Raw genomic sequence first — 12,400 nt, 5'->3', positions numbered from 1 at the left:
AAATAACTCAATATCCACCACAGCAGTCAAACCTAAGCCATGGAGTTCAAAGAAAATAAAACTTGCTGTGAGCGTGCAAGAGCATCTTAATTCCTGGATGGGTGTCCTGTGATGTTATTGCAGTGGGATGTTTTCTTTTGGGTAAATAATTAGTGCTCCCCTGAGAGCTGCAGATGTGCTGTAGCATTGCATGTTCTCCACCACAATCTCTAAGCCAGTCTTAAAATGTTACAGATTGCTCAAGTTTGCCTGGGTTTATGTGCAGCTCATTGTCATCACCTTTTTCTCCTTCCTGCCTCATTTTTCCCTCTGTTCCCCTGGATTTTTGGCACTGACAGCCCTATCCCTGTTGCTGCCACAGCCCCAGGAGCAGTGTGTGTTGCCAAAGGCAGAGAGATCAAGGAGGCAGCAGCAGAGCTGGGACATCTCCACTGATCCATGTGGCCACTGCTGTGTCCTCATGGAAGTGCTGCTCCTCAGAGATCCCACTCTGGGACCAGTGAAGCTAAAAGCCATATTGCAGAATTCACATTTTTATAGATCCCAATAACCTTTGCATACAGATATAAAATGAAGCCACTGGTTGGAGTTCTTACCCATAAATCACCAGATCCTATTTCCCTGTGGTTTTCTCCCATTCTAAATGGTGCAGTATCATTCTCCTATTGTCTTGTGGGACTGTTTCTGGCCCACAAAAGGGGTTTCTCATCCAAGCTCTTAAGGGATACAGTAGAAGCAAGGTAAGACCCATCCTGTGTCCTTCAAAACTTTTAAAATGCAATGCCTTTGTAGAGAACAAGGGCAATGGGGGCTCTGAGCCAGTCCCCAGTGTTTAAATCTGCTCATCCTGAATCACCAATTGCTACTGATTCAAAACCTCCCAGACCATCACTGATACCAGTGTGGCAGCCCCCCCAAATGCCTCAAGCACAGCTGAATGAGGCACCACAGAGGCACCACCAAGTTCCTGACAGTAATTTTGCTCTCTGGTTTATTCATCCTCATAGACCAGGACATCTCTGAGGGGTTTCACCCACACCACAGAAGATTATAATTCAAATTCTTGGTCCTTCACTCCCTGAGTTATTGAACATTGTGTCCTAGCTCAGACTCTGTAATTCTCCCCAGGCACCCAGAGACCTCCACTGACCCCAGACACAGCCCAGCTCTGCCCTGGCACCTCTCCAGAAGTGTCTCCACCCCTTCCTCCCACCATGATGTGGGAAAGAGGCTCCATCCATCCACCTGTGAGATTCAGACAGGTGGGAAGGGCAGCGGGGTCCATGTGCAGCAGGCAAAAGGCTGCTGTTGTGCAGCCTCCAGTATTGCCTTTGTATGAACACCTCATCATTTCAATGTCATTTGCATCTGGCTATATATGCAAATATAGAGGGAAAAACCCCTCTGTAAAAAAAAAAAAAAAAAAAAAAAAAAAAAAAAAAAAAAAAATTATCTGTAAAGAAAAACCTCTCTGCTAAAGAAGAAGATTTGAGAAGGCAGCTATCAGCTTTTGATACCCAAGCTGGCTGAGGCATGCCTGGTGCAGTGTGATCCATCCTCATTGCAGGCTGGCAGGGTGCTCCCTCCCCCAGGAGAGACGGGTGATTTCTCACTGGGGTTTGGTGTTTCTCACATGGATGTTCTCCTTCTGGCTTGTCAGCAGTGAGTCAGGAATCCCAGCTCCTTGGTTCATTGCTTGGTAGATCATGCTGAAAAATTGCAAGGAAAAAATCGTGTTTGAGATGAAAAAAGGAGTAAACTGTGGATTTTGTTTGTCATGGGATATTTTTCTCTGCTCCTCTCTCTTTCCATTTTGTACCATCTCCATCACCCTGCATTGCAGTTTTGCCTGATTTGGGTGGGGTGGGCTCTGCAGTTCATCCCTACCTCTTAGTCTTGGGGCTAAATGTTTTGGGGTTTTTTTTGTACTCCCTTTTCCAACTCCTGCAGATCACAGCTGCCCTTTGCCCAACATCAACACTTGAAAGACTACTTTAACTGTTCTACTAAGAGCTGGTGTGTTATGGTGCAGTTTAGGATTTTTTTCTCCCCACTTCATCTTCCCCTTGGTGTCCCAGCTGCTGCTGTGGCTTTCCCTGCCCTTCAAGGACTTGCTTCTCTCATCTGAGCATTGCCCAGGTGCTTTGGCTTCTTGGCTGGAGGCTCCACATCTGTGTTGCACGTTTCTTTTGGTTGCTGCTCGTGCTCAGTAGGAGTGGGGATAGGGCTACCATGAATATGATGGTTGTGTTGGCAGTAAAAAATATGAAAAATCTTTCTTAATTACACAGTAGACAAAAGCCCTGCCCTGCCCTGCAGAGCTCTGGCTCACCATGCACTTCAATAATTGCTGTATCTGCTGAGTTCTGAAGCGATATCTTCACAGACAGAAGCTCCATTGATTTCAAGGCACTGTTTGCCTCATAAGAAAAAGGAAACTATAATGGAAGCTGGCCCCATGAACTCATCTAATTTATGTAGTACTTACAAACCCACCATATCTTTGTGGAAAATTATGGAATATAAATAACAACAACCAATAGCCAGACATTTTCTGTCTCCTCTGGGAAATTGTGGAAGGTTGCTGTACTGCCAGATAGAAATTTATGATACTTTAGGCTTTTACTTGGACTAAAAGGATGAAATTGAGTTGGTGTTTTGGAACAGTTCAAGGAAATTGTGCAGGAATTATGTGCAGTCAAATCTGAAGATGGTTGAGGGGTCTGGCTCTGAATTTTTAAAAACCTAACTCTTCAAATGGAAAAATAAACCAGTACAACAATGCCTGTTTCAGTTGGACAGGGAATTCTGTAGCTTTATTCTGGTGAAAATGTGACAGTCATAAATCTGCTTTGCTCAGAGTTTGGTCTTTGGGCCATAGGTGAGTGTGTAATTCACAGTCCAAACCACAAGCAGGTTTTGGTGATTTGTTTTCCCTCCAGTGTTACTGACTTGTAAAGTGTGAGAATTCTACAGTCAGTCCAAATACGTGAGTGATCTAGAAGTGCTCTAAAAGGAACTTTTTTTTTTTAAAGAAACATAAAATGAATAAAGACTGCTGAGTTTGAGATGTAAGGACTGTAATATTGGGAGGAAAAAAACTGAAAACATCTGAAAAATCTAGTGTCATGGAAAATTGATTATATAAAGCATTTTCTGGAACCTCCTGAATTATCCTTAATATGAAAGGAAGCAAGGAAATGGCTGAAGCTTAGGATCCCTGTTCACAGAGACTCCTAGAACTTGTCAGTAAAGTGTGGTTGAAAACATCATCAAGTGACTTGATTTGTGTGATTTCCCATATTGCACCATCCTGTGCTAGATGATGTGCTTAACTCACTGCTGCTCTTACTCACTGAGCCTCAGCATCTCTGATAGAGCACAGGCACTTGAAACTCAATGTGAAACAATTCAGAAATTGGTTGGTTTCTCTCAGATCTTCATCACTTGCTTATGCAGCCACATATTAGCCCAGGTATTCAGTATGGGAATATTTAATAAACATATAAATATTTACATAAATGTGATTTGGAAAACTCAGGCCTGTGGATTCAAGAATCACTTGGGCTTCTTTGGCAGGAGACATCAACATAAATACAAGTAGTCATCAAATAATGGTAAGAAATTACAGCAATAAAATCTCTCCGCCTATTTTTCACCCCAGAAGGGTGAAAGAAAATGGCAAATTATTCAATGTTTTTAATGGTTGTCAGAAACTGGACAGAATCCAAAAACTAGTTCAGCAAATATTTATGAAATGGTATCTAAACCATTAACTGTTCTGCCTATCTGAGATGTAGTTGTGCAATCTGTTTCACACTCCTCATCCAAAGGTGGGGGAGGAAAAGGCATGTTTTTGAGGTGGAACTTGTGCCAATCAGACTTTGAGACCAAAAAGCATTTTTTAAGATATTTTTTTCTTTAAACACTTTATAGGTCTGGATGATTCTTGGCTTTGGGTACATGGAACTGAGCCTGTGAGTGATTTAAAGGGGATGATTTAGGGATGTGGGACATTTCCCTGGCTAATGCCCCTTCTTATTTGATCTGATTGCTAATCTGAATAATCCTTAGAAGTTACCTATACAGAGAAGCATTTGATCTGAACTGTGCTTTGCAGGAGAGCCCTTTTTATTCCACTATGAATCCAATCTCCCCTTTTACTCTCTCTAGGTCAGCCACAGATTCCTTCCTTTTTCCTACAGCTCAAAGAGGAAAGACAAAATGTGTTTTGCTTGCTCCAGCTGGTTGACTGGTTTCTCTTGTACCCCTTAGACAGCATTTAAGAGGAAACTTGTTTATTTTCCTAAACTATTTGTACATTCTGCATGCATAAAATATTAATTTAGCTGGGGACAAATCTTCTGAACACCAAATATTTGTGCATGTTTCTGTTAAAAAGTGCTGCCAGTGATCTTGTCATGAGAGGATTCAAGTAATAGCTGCCATTTGTGAGTGAACACTCTGTACCATTTTCAGCTTTTTTGCTCCCAAGGGGCTTGTGTTATCAGAGGCACTTAGCACACTGAAGGAGGAGAGAGCAGTGGATGGTTCCTAGGATGTGCTGTCTGCCTGGCACATGAGGGGTGTCACCTGGACCTCATCCTTTTGCTGCTGAAGTACTGCCCAGCCTCAGTGGGGTTTATTATTTGATGCAGCAGAATTAAGGGTGATGTTGGCTGCATCCTCTTGCAAAACGGTGTAGCAACATCTGGTGAATGGGATGAATAGACTGAGAGTGATGTGTGAGCCAAGTCCACTCCACTGATCTGGTGGTTTAGTGACCTGGAGTCATTAATTAAAGTAAATCCTCCCTCTTAAGGAGTTTTTCAACAGATCTTCACAAATGGTATTTTGAGATGACCAAGAAAGGACTGGCAATGCTCTGTGGCTCAAGATCTGGCCACTTGTTTCTCCAGGGAGGTGTCATGATGTTTTGATGCCTCTGTTCAAATATTGGAAGCTGCAGGGATGACCTTTCTGCCTTTTGCCTTCTTTTGCTTTGTTCTAGCAGAGGTGTCCTCATCTGAGCCAGCCTTCGACAGCATCTTGGCCAAGGATGTGTCGCCGTGGTCTGGGGAACAATTTCATCACTGCCAGTGAAGGGCACTGTGAGCCTGGTTGGTGGAGTAATCAAAGCTGAATGGGGTTATAAAGGAGGAATTTAGCTTGATGAAGAAGGAAATTCAAATCCCCACCATCCCTCAGCTCCTACTGGGAGAGTTTGCATTGCTCTGCTAAGCACTTGTTCATGTGGTGCCCTTTCAAAATAACTATTATCTTTTTTGGATTGTGATACTTTTGATGGTTATACTTTGTGCTCAGGCACTTTATTTTCCCAGTGAGGTCTTTATAATAAATTAAAAAGTTAGCCAAGTCATCCCCTGTTCATGCTGCAGATAGGAAAACTGAAGCCCAGAGAAATAAAGTGACTTTTGTGCAACTAAAAAGTGGGGCTGTGGTTAAGTGGGGAATAAGGCTGCTATGGAGCAGCAGAGACTCCAGCCTTGAAAATGCATTTGCTGCTCTGTGCTGCCTTCCCCAAGGTATTCGACACTGATGCAGATGCAGCCTCAGTCATCTGAAACTTCTGCTATTGAAAACGGGATCTTTTTTCTTCCCCCCCCTCCCCTTCAGATCACATTAAAACCCCCTGCAGTTATTCGAACCCTTCGACTTCCCCTGTGCCCCCCTGAGCATCCTGCACCCAAAAACGCTGCTAAATGACCTTCGAGCCCCGGCCGAGCCAATGGCCGGTTCTGCAGGCGGGGAAACAAACCTGGCCGCGATGCCTGGGGTTCTATCCGAGCCCAGGGCCGGTTCTGCAGGCGGGGAAACAAACCTGGCTGCGATGCCTGGGGTTCTATCCGAGCCCAGGGCCGGTTCTGCAGGCGGGGAAACAAACCTGGCCGCGATGCCTGGGGTTCTATCCGAGCCCAGGGCCGGTTCTGCGGGCGGGAAGAGAACCTGGCCGTGATGCCCAAGCCTATGGCCGGTTCTGCAGGCGGGGCTGGCCGTGATGCCCGAGCCCCTGTCCGGTTCTGCAGGCGGGAACCGAACCTGGCCGTGATGTCCGAGCCCAGGGCCGGTTCCGCAGGCAGGGCACCGACCCTGGCCGTGATGGCCGAGCCCAGGGCCGGTTCCGCAGACAGGGCACCGACCCTGGCCGTGATGGCCGAGCCCAGGGCCGGTTCCGCGGACAGGGCACCGAACCTGGCCGTGATGGCCGAGCCCAGGGCCGGTTCCGCGGACAGGGCACCGACCCTGGCCGGTGCTGGCGCGGAGCCCGAGGGGCAGAGCCCGCCCGCCCTCCCCGCGCTGCGGTGGCTCCGGCGGCGCTGCCATCCCCGCGCCCGCCGCGATGGGAGGCACCAACACACCCAGCCCCGAGCCCCATCTGTTGCAGCATCGACTCCAGTAGCAGAGCCCGAGATGTTTAAATGCGCTTGCCTTTAGGGAAAAGCTTTCAATGCAGTTCTTCGATGGACGTTTCCAGCCAGACTGCAGGATTTTTCAGAGCTGTAAGTCAGAGCCGGGGTTCGGCTGTCCCTGGGTTTCTCTGGATTTGATTATTTTTATTATTAAATTGATTCATCTTAGCAGGGGAAAATGGGTTTTGCATTCATTTAGGTGGATGCCCGAGTGCACTGCAGGAGTCTGCCGAGAGGCAGGAATTCTTCAGGCTCTGTAAGAAATGCATCATTCTTGGGTATTTTGGGTTTTTTGTCGTGTTTTGTCTCTAGTATGCATGACCGGCACGGGGCTGTTGTCCTGTTTTTAGAGCATTTAATTACAATAGATACTCCAATGCTAAACAAAATGTTCTTTTATCTAGTTAAAGAATGTAGCTTGGGTTTGGGGTTGGTGTGTTGGTTGCTTTTTTTTCCCCCTTGCATAACTTTTCGTTGATGTTTTGGAAAGAGACATTATCATTTGGAGGGTATTCATTTATTTTCAGCCTAAAACCATCTGGTCTCTGCATCCTGCAATGCTTGGTTTCTCCTACTGCTCATCTCAGAGCCTCCTGAACTGCTGAGCAACTAATTTGCCATGGCTAGTCGCTGCAACCCCAAATCACAGGTTTGCAGGAAGTGCTGTTTTGCTTAATGATTTTAATTTGATATTTGATGAGGTTTGTTAGGATAAAGAGCTGTATTACTGGATTTATGCGTTCCCCCTTGCATTTTTCCCCTTTTACAAGAATTAATGCTGAACACACGCAATTTGCACTGCAATTAATGGATCTGTGAGATAATGAACAGCCAAAACGGATGAGGCAGCTCCATCCTGGGATCAGAGCCTGAAGGGTTTCAGGATCTTCTGTCAGTGGGGTGATGGTGAACAGCAAATGAAATTTAATCCAGTATAAGATGCAGGGTATTTTGCCAGCATCTTGTGTGTTTTGTTTGTTGTTCAGTGTTATGGACCACGGGAGAAATGAGAGTGTCAGCCTTTGGGGAAGGCATTTCCCCCTCAGCCGTGTCCCCTCTGTGGTGAGTGCAGGAGAGGCTGGAGAGCAGAGGCTGGGCTGCCTTTGAGCAGCCCTGGGAGGTGTGAGCAGGCTGGGGCTGCTGCAGCTGGGAGCCTGGGGGGCAGGATTATCTGATGGAGAGGGAGTGATGGGCAGCAGGATGAAAGGGATCCTGCTGACAAGGGGGCAGCCCTCAATTCTAAGGGAGCCAGTGGGAAACCCAGCAAAAGAAGACTTGGTTGTACTTCAATTTAGTACATTTTTATTACTAGGAGTGGAATAGAAATGTATTTTTTTTTTTAATGCCCCAGTTTGAAATAAACAAAAAAACTTGGCCACCCCTCCAAACCCACCCCATCAATCTGAATGCACAAGGATGTCTGACATTCATCAAGAAGAAACTAGGAGCATTAAATGCAATATTGTTGCAAATCTTTAAAGGCAAAACACAGAGTTGATGGAAATCACCTGTAACCAGTTTGCTTCAGGCAGCCAAGAGCCATGGGGTTTCCATCAGCAGGAGAAAATCCTTCTGTCATTTCAGCCTCTTTGGCCACCCAAGTAGGGGCAGACAAACTGATTTGAAGACAGTAAATATTTAATCATCCTTAATTTAAAATAAATTGCAGTTAAAAAACTGTAAGGGCTTGTTACCATGTCTGTATGCACGAATATATATGTTTCCCATATCCATTGCTCCACATGAGACCATGTTTTGTAAGTGTGTAAAAATAGTGATGCCCTGTGAGTTGAACTCTGTCACACCTACATCTGGGAGGAAATAGTCACCAGGGCAGTTTGTTTCTGCTTCTCAGTGTAGGTGCCAGTGCCTTTGCTTTTAGAACTGATGTATATTTTGATTAAGTTATCAAAATTTACCTTTCTGTGCTGATGTAACAGACACTTCCCTCATAGGTATTTGATGACTTCTAGTGGTCTTTGATGACTCCTGATTGTGATTCTAAGTCCAATTTCCATTTCTAATAGACCTCAAAGTAAGTGTTAATAAAACTTGGATGTAAATATATATACTAATAATTGTACAGCTGTTCAGTACTTATAGATAGAAATTAATGTTCCTGATGGAACATTGTGTTCCTGATGGAAAAAAGTACCCAATATTTTTTATGGCCATATTACTGGTGTGAACCTAATTTTTGGTAGTAACGATAAAACAAAATTGTTATTCTGAATCAAAATTTCCTGCTTGTGGGTTTAATTTATCTTGAGAAAAAAAAATAGCTTTGCCTTTTTTTGCTTTGTTTTGTTTTCTTCTTGGGCGCTCATTAATTTCATGGGAGGTTTCCAGTGATGCTCCTTGGCAGGGTGGGTGTCCCTGCCAGGCTGAGCTGCAGGCAGGGGCTCTCCCTTGGTTTTTGGTAATTCCAGTGTCAGCTTTATTTTTTTGTGACAAATGGGTTTGGACTGTCTGCCACATGGCTTGGAGCAACAGCCAGTTCTGAAATGGCCTCTCCCATGCCAGGCTCATACTCTGCCCATCTGTCACCGTGTCCAGGGTGTCCTGCTAAGCTGGAAATGTTTCCCACACTCTCCAAGCAGGATCAAATTCTTCTCAACACATTTTGATGCACAAACTGTCAGGCAAATCAAATGCAGATTTGCCTGTTTCAGCTCACCAGTGCCTGCTGGGTTTCAAAGCCATTGCAGAGGGCAGAAATTGCTTTTGGTGTACGTGGATAATGAGCTTGAGTTTTCAGTTGGGCTTCCCTGAGTGTGTGTTTGCTTGTCCCTTCTCCACAGCGTGTTCAGGTTGGTCCATTGTAATTGTGGTGCTTAGATGGACTCATAAAGAATAATAAGATGGCAAAAATCAGAAGACACCTTCTAAAGGAGTCAGAATTTGATATGGCTTGTTTGTAAGGTTTTCTTCCCTGCACTGGATCTAAACTAGGGACTGTTAAAAAAAAATGATGAAGTCATAGTCCTTGAAAGAAGCCTGAAGTTTACCTGGGGAAATATCTTCCTCAGAATTTTAGTACTGCATGTACAATAATTAGGAAAAAAACCCTGGGTATGTGTCATTTCTTCCCTTCCCTTTCTATGTGAGGATTATTTCCAAACTGGACCCACTGCAAAGATTTATTTTCAGTGGTGGCTATTTCTAGTGTGAGTGAGTAATCTCTTTGTTGTGTTCTTCTGTTTGCTTCATTGTTCACAAGATTTTCCAGATGGGCAATTATTTTATCCATATTTCTTCCAGAGATAGTCACTGGTGTCTTCTAACACCTTCTCCCAAGCAGAACTGTGATGCTCTTTGAAGCACATCCCTTGAGAAAGACTTTAACAAGTGACCAGGGCTTGGTGTGTGTGAGCCTGGAAATGTGAGATTTATTATCCCTTGGACATTGGCAGTTCTCTTAACAAATGTGCTTTTCCTCAGAAGCTGTATATTCTTAAAATTTAAATTCTGGGATTTTTCACTTGGACAGGGAGGTTCCTTCATCTCACTCCACTGGGCACTCAGAGAGTTAACCCTGCTTTCTATACAGAAGGCTGTGCAAAGGAAATCTGTGGGATCTCAGCACCTCAGGTCTGATGTGCCGAGTCACCAAGACCACCCTTGGGGGGCTCGGAGGTCCTGGAATGTTGCCAGAAGTGTCTGGTGGCTGGACTTTGATCCTGCACGGGAGACGACACCTGTATGAGGATGGGAGGATCTCACTGGGATAAATGGTGTAGGGATGGGTTAATTAGAGTGTGAAACACAGGGTTTAGGATTTCTGTACAGGGGTGTCTAGAGAAGTAAGATGGAGGAATTGGGGCGTGTCCTGTCCTTCTTCTTCTTCTTCTTGGCCTCCATCTTCTGTGGTGATGTTGGCACTTTGGGATTGGTTATTACTAAAAGTGCACTGGTCAATAAGGGTAAAAGGTATTGGGGAAAATAGGTAAATATTGTATACATAGTTTTGAGTATAAAGATAGGTGACCGCCCCGGGGGCTCTCAGTGTGCTCATGGCTGGCTGCTGTGCAGACCTCTGTCGGGCCGAGAGAAAATCTTGTAGATAAAAACTAATAAACACCAAGACCGAGAAAAAACCTGAAGCCTCTTTTCATCCTTTGGAGCACGGGCTGCCCAAGGCCATCCCCGAGCCTTTCCAGGCCATAAAACAGCCGAGAAAGAGACAGAAATCTCATCTTGGTGACACTTGGAAGTGCTCCCAGTGCAGGGATGCCCAGAGTGTGTCTCACCAGCCAGCAAAACTGGGATTGAAACTGGGCTGAAATGGTGCTGGCTGGGTCCTGCAGCCCTGGCACGGAGATGAGAGGGGATTGAAACCGGGCTGAAATGGTCCTGCAACTCAAACACGGAGCTGGGATGGGATGGAAACTGGGCTGAAATGGTCCCAGCTGGGTCGTGCAGCTCAAACACGGAGCTGGGAGAGGACTGAAACGGGGCTGAAATGGTCCTGCAGCCCAAACACGGAGCTGGGAGGGGATTGAAATGATGCTGAAATGGTCCTGGCTGGGTCCTGCAGCCCAAACACAGAGCTGGGATGGGATGGAAACGGGCCTGAAATGGTCCTGGCTGGGTCTTGCAGCCCAGACATGGAGCTGAGAGGGCATTGAAATGGGGCTGGAATGATCCTGCAGCCCAAACACGGAGCTGGGATGGGATTGAAACGGGGCTGAAATTATCCTGGCTGGGTCCTGCAGCCCAAACACGGAGCTGGGAGGGCATTGAAACTGGCCTGAAATGGTCCCAGCTGGGTCCCACAGCACAAATACGGAGCTGGGAGCTCGCTGTGCTGCCCGAGCCCCGGCCCAGCCTCCTGCGGGGATGGAGCCTCCCATCCCGGCGTTGTCATGGCTACACTGGTACCGCTGGAGCTGGGGAAGGAGCTGGAGTAAGCCACGCTCCGAGTGCCGTGCACACCGTAGTGAGAGAAAGCCCCTTGTTTGGACAGCTTTCTAGAGGGGGAAAGTAAAAAAAAATACCCTACTTTATTCCCACTTTATAGCCAGTAAAGAGTGAGATGCAGCGGAGAGATGAGATGCAGGAGAGATGAGATGCAGCATTCATTTTTATATATATATACATACATATATATATATATATATATATATATGTGTGTGTGTGTGTGTATATATATGTATATTTTTTTTGTTTTTGTTTTTTGTTTTTTTTTTTTTTTTTTAAATTCTGGGCAGTGGGAATAGTGCAGAACAGAACTTTTCTCCTAATAATAGTGCTTTTCATTTCAGACCTACCACATGAGATGGTCATGCTTGTCAGGCTGTTTTTGAAAGTAAGCTTCTGTCAAAGGCACTGTTTGCTTTGTGCATTGGCTTAATTATACATTTAAAAGGGCACAACATTTAGGGTCTATTCAGAGTTAAATCTGTTTGCAACAAAATTTTTCGCAGGAAGTAGGAAATTAGAAATGTGCAGTCTCCATATGTTGCAAGAATAACAAAACCCTGGAAAAGAAGAGACCATTTATCTTCTTGACTGTTTATTTGCCAAAGCAGGTTCATTTAGTTCATATAAAAGGGAAACTGTTATTCTTAGTTGGATAACAAATGAAAAGGAATTGATTATGCCTCAAAGAAAAGGCCACATTATAATTAATTCACTGAATATGCGAAATTCAATGACATAGAAACTCCAAAGTTTAAGCATGTTGTCCAGCCTCTGCCATGCCAGGGAAATGGGAGCACATTGCCTGGTGGAGATTCTGGCTTTCCCCTTCCCTCTAGGCTGGACAGAAAGTGTGGGGGACGTGAGCAGTGACAGATATCAGAATGCCTTCCCAGAGCTCATCCAGAAAGCCAGAGCAGGCAGTGAAAATCTCATCACTGAAGTGCTCGCATGAAGCTGTTCTGGACTGGATCTGTAGTTTGTAAAACCCTTTGGATTCCCACAGCATGAATGATGGATTGTAATTTATTAGCAGTGGATGTCACTGC

The 12,400-nt window shown here is 45.2% G+C and overlaps 1 protein-coding gene across 3 annotated transcripts in view; it reads left to right on the top strand.

The window, feature by feature from the left end:
* PRKAG2 (protein kinase AMP-activated non-catalytic subunit gamma 2) overlaps positions 1-12,400 on the top strand; it is a 224,327-nt gene that overhangs the window by 46,700 nt on the left and 165,227 nt on the right. Inside the window, exon 1 of one of the 3 annotated variants that reach the window (XM_058038167.1) lies at positions 6,359-6,521. The exons of 1 other annotated variant lie outside the window; for it this stretch is intronic. In XM_058038167.1, coding sequence (XP_057894150.1) covers positions 6,441-6,521 — 81 coding nt within the window. In that variant the 5' untranslated portion in view covers positions 6,359-6,440. Of the gene's footprint in view, positions 1-6,358; positions 6,522-6,668; positions 6,688-12,400 lie in introns of those variants that run through there. One more of the 3 variants, XM_058038176.1, reaches the window with a different exon arrangement.

Source organism: Melospiza georgiana, chromosome 1 (assembly GCF_028018845.1).
Source record: "Melospiza georgiana isolate bMelGeo1 chromosome 1, bMelGeo1.pri, whole genome shotgun sequence".
Taxonomy (NCBI): domain Eukaryota; kingdom Metazoa; phylum Chordata; class Aves; order Passeriformes; family Passerellidae; genus Melospiza; species Melospiza georgiana.
This window is presented reverse-complemented; position numbering and strand designations above follow the sequence as displayed.